We start from the raw sequence: 578 nt of genomic DNA on the forward strand, positions 1-578 counted from the left end.
CACACTCACACACACACACACACACTCACACACACACACACTCACACAGACACACACACTGATAACAGATGTGAAGCGTCTTACGCAGACAGTCGTGTGGTTCAGATTCAGAGCCCATCGCCGCATCAGCGTTTGCTTTCCTCCATCAGTGACGATTCGCCGCGCGCCGCTCATCAACGCGTCTGATTTGACGCTTCCGCGCACAGAGCACAACACGGTCTCTCTCTCTCTCTCCCTCTCTCTCTCTCTCTCTCTCTCTCTCTCGCTCTCTCTCTCCATCTTACAGGACTTTTGTTTGGATTGATATAAAAAAATATATTTTTTAATGTTTTATTTATTACTACTACTACTATTAACCGTTATTGTTATTTATTTATTTTAAATATGTATTTATTTATTTATTTGTTCATTTATTTTATGTAATGCTTGTTGTAGTGAAAAATCTAATTTTTATTACTATTGTTTATGTTCATTTATTAATAATTAAAATGAATAATATGAATAATTGTGTCTGGATAGGACATTTTTTATTATTATATTGTGTTAATAAGAACGATTTTTATTCTCATAAAATAAAA

At 34.8% G+C, this 578-nt stretch overlaps 1 protein-coding gene across 1 annotated transcript in view; it reads right to left on the reverse strand.

Moving 5' to 3' along the window:
- The window catches only part of LOC107661285 (transmembrane protein 117-like), a 64689-nt gene extending 64469 nt beyond the window's left edge, over positions 1-220 (reverse strand). The window contains exon 1 of the mRNA XM_016450782.1: positions 85-220. Within this exon, the coding sequence (XP_016306268.1) occupies positions 85-118 (34 nt within the window). The 5' untranslated portion in view covers positions 119-220. The remainder of the gene's footprint in view (positions 1-84) is intronic.
- Between the last annotated feature and the right edge of the window lie 358 nt (positions 221-578).

Source organism: Sinocyclocheilus anshuiensis, unplaced genomic scaffold, assembly GCF_001515605.1.
Source record: "Sinocyclocheilus anshuiensis isolate Anshui unplaced genomic scaffold, SAMN03320099.WGS_v1.1 scaffold499, whole genome shotgun sequence".
Classification (NCBI taxonomy): domain Eukaryota; kingdom Metazoa; phylum Chordata; class Actinopteri; order Cypriniformes; family Cyprinidae; genus Sinocyclocheilus; species Sinocyclocheilus anshuiensis.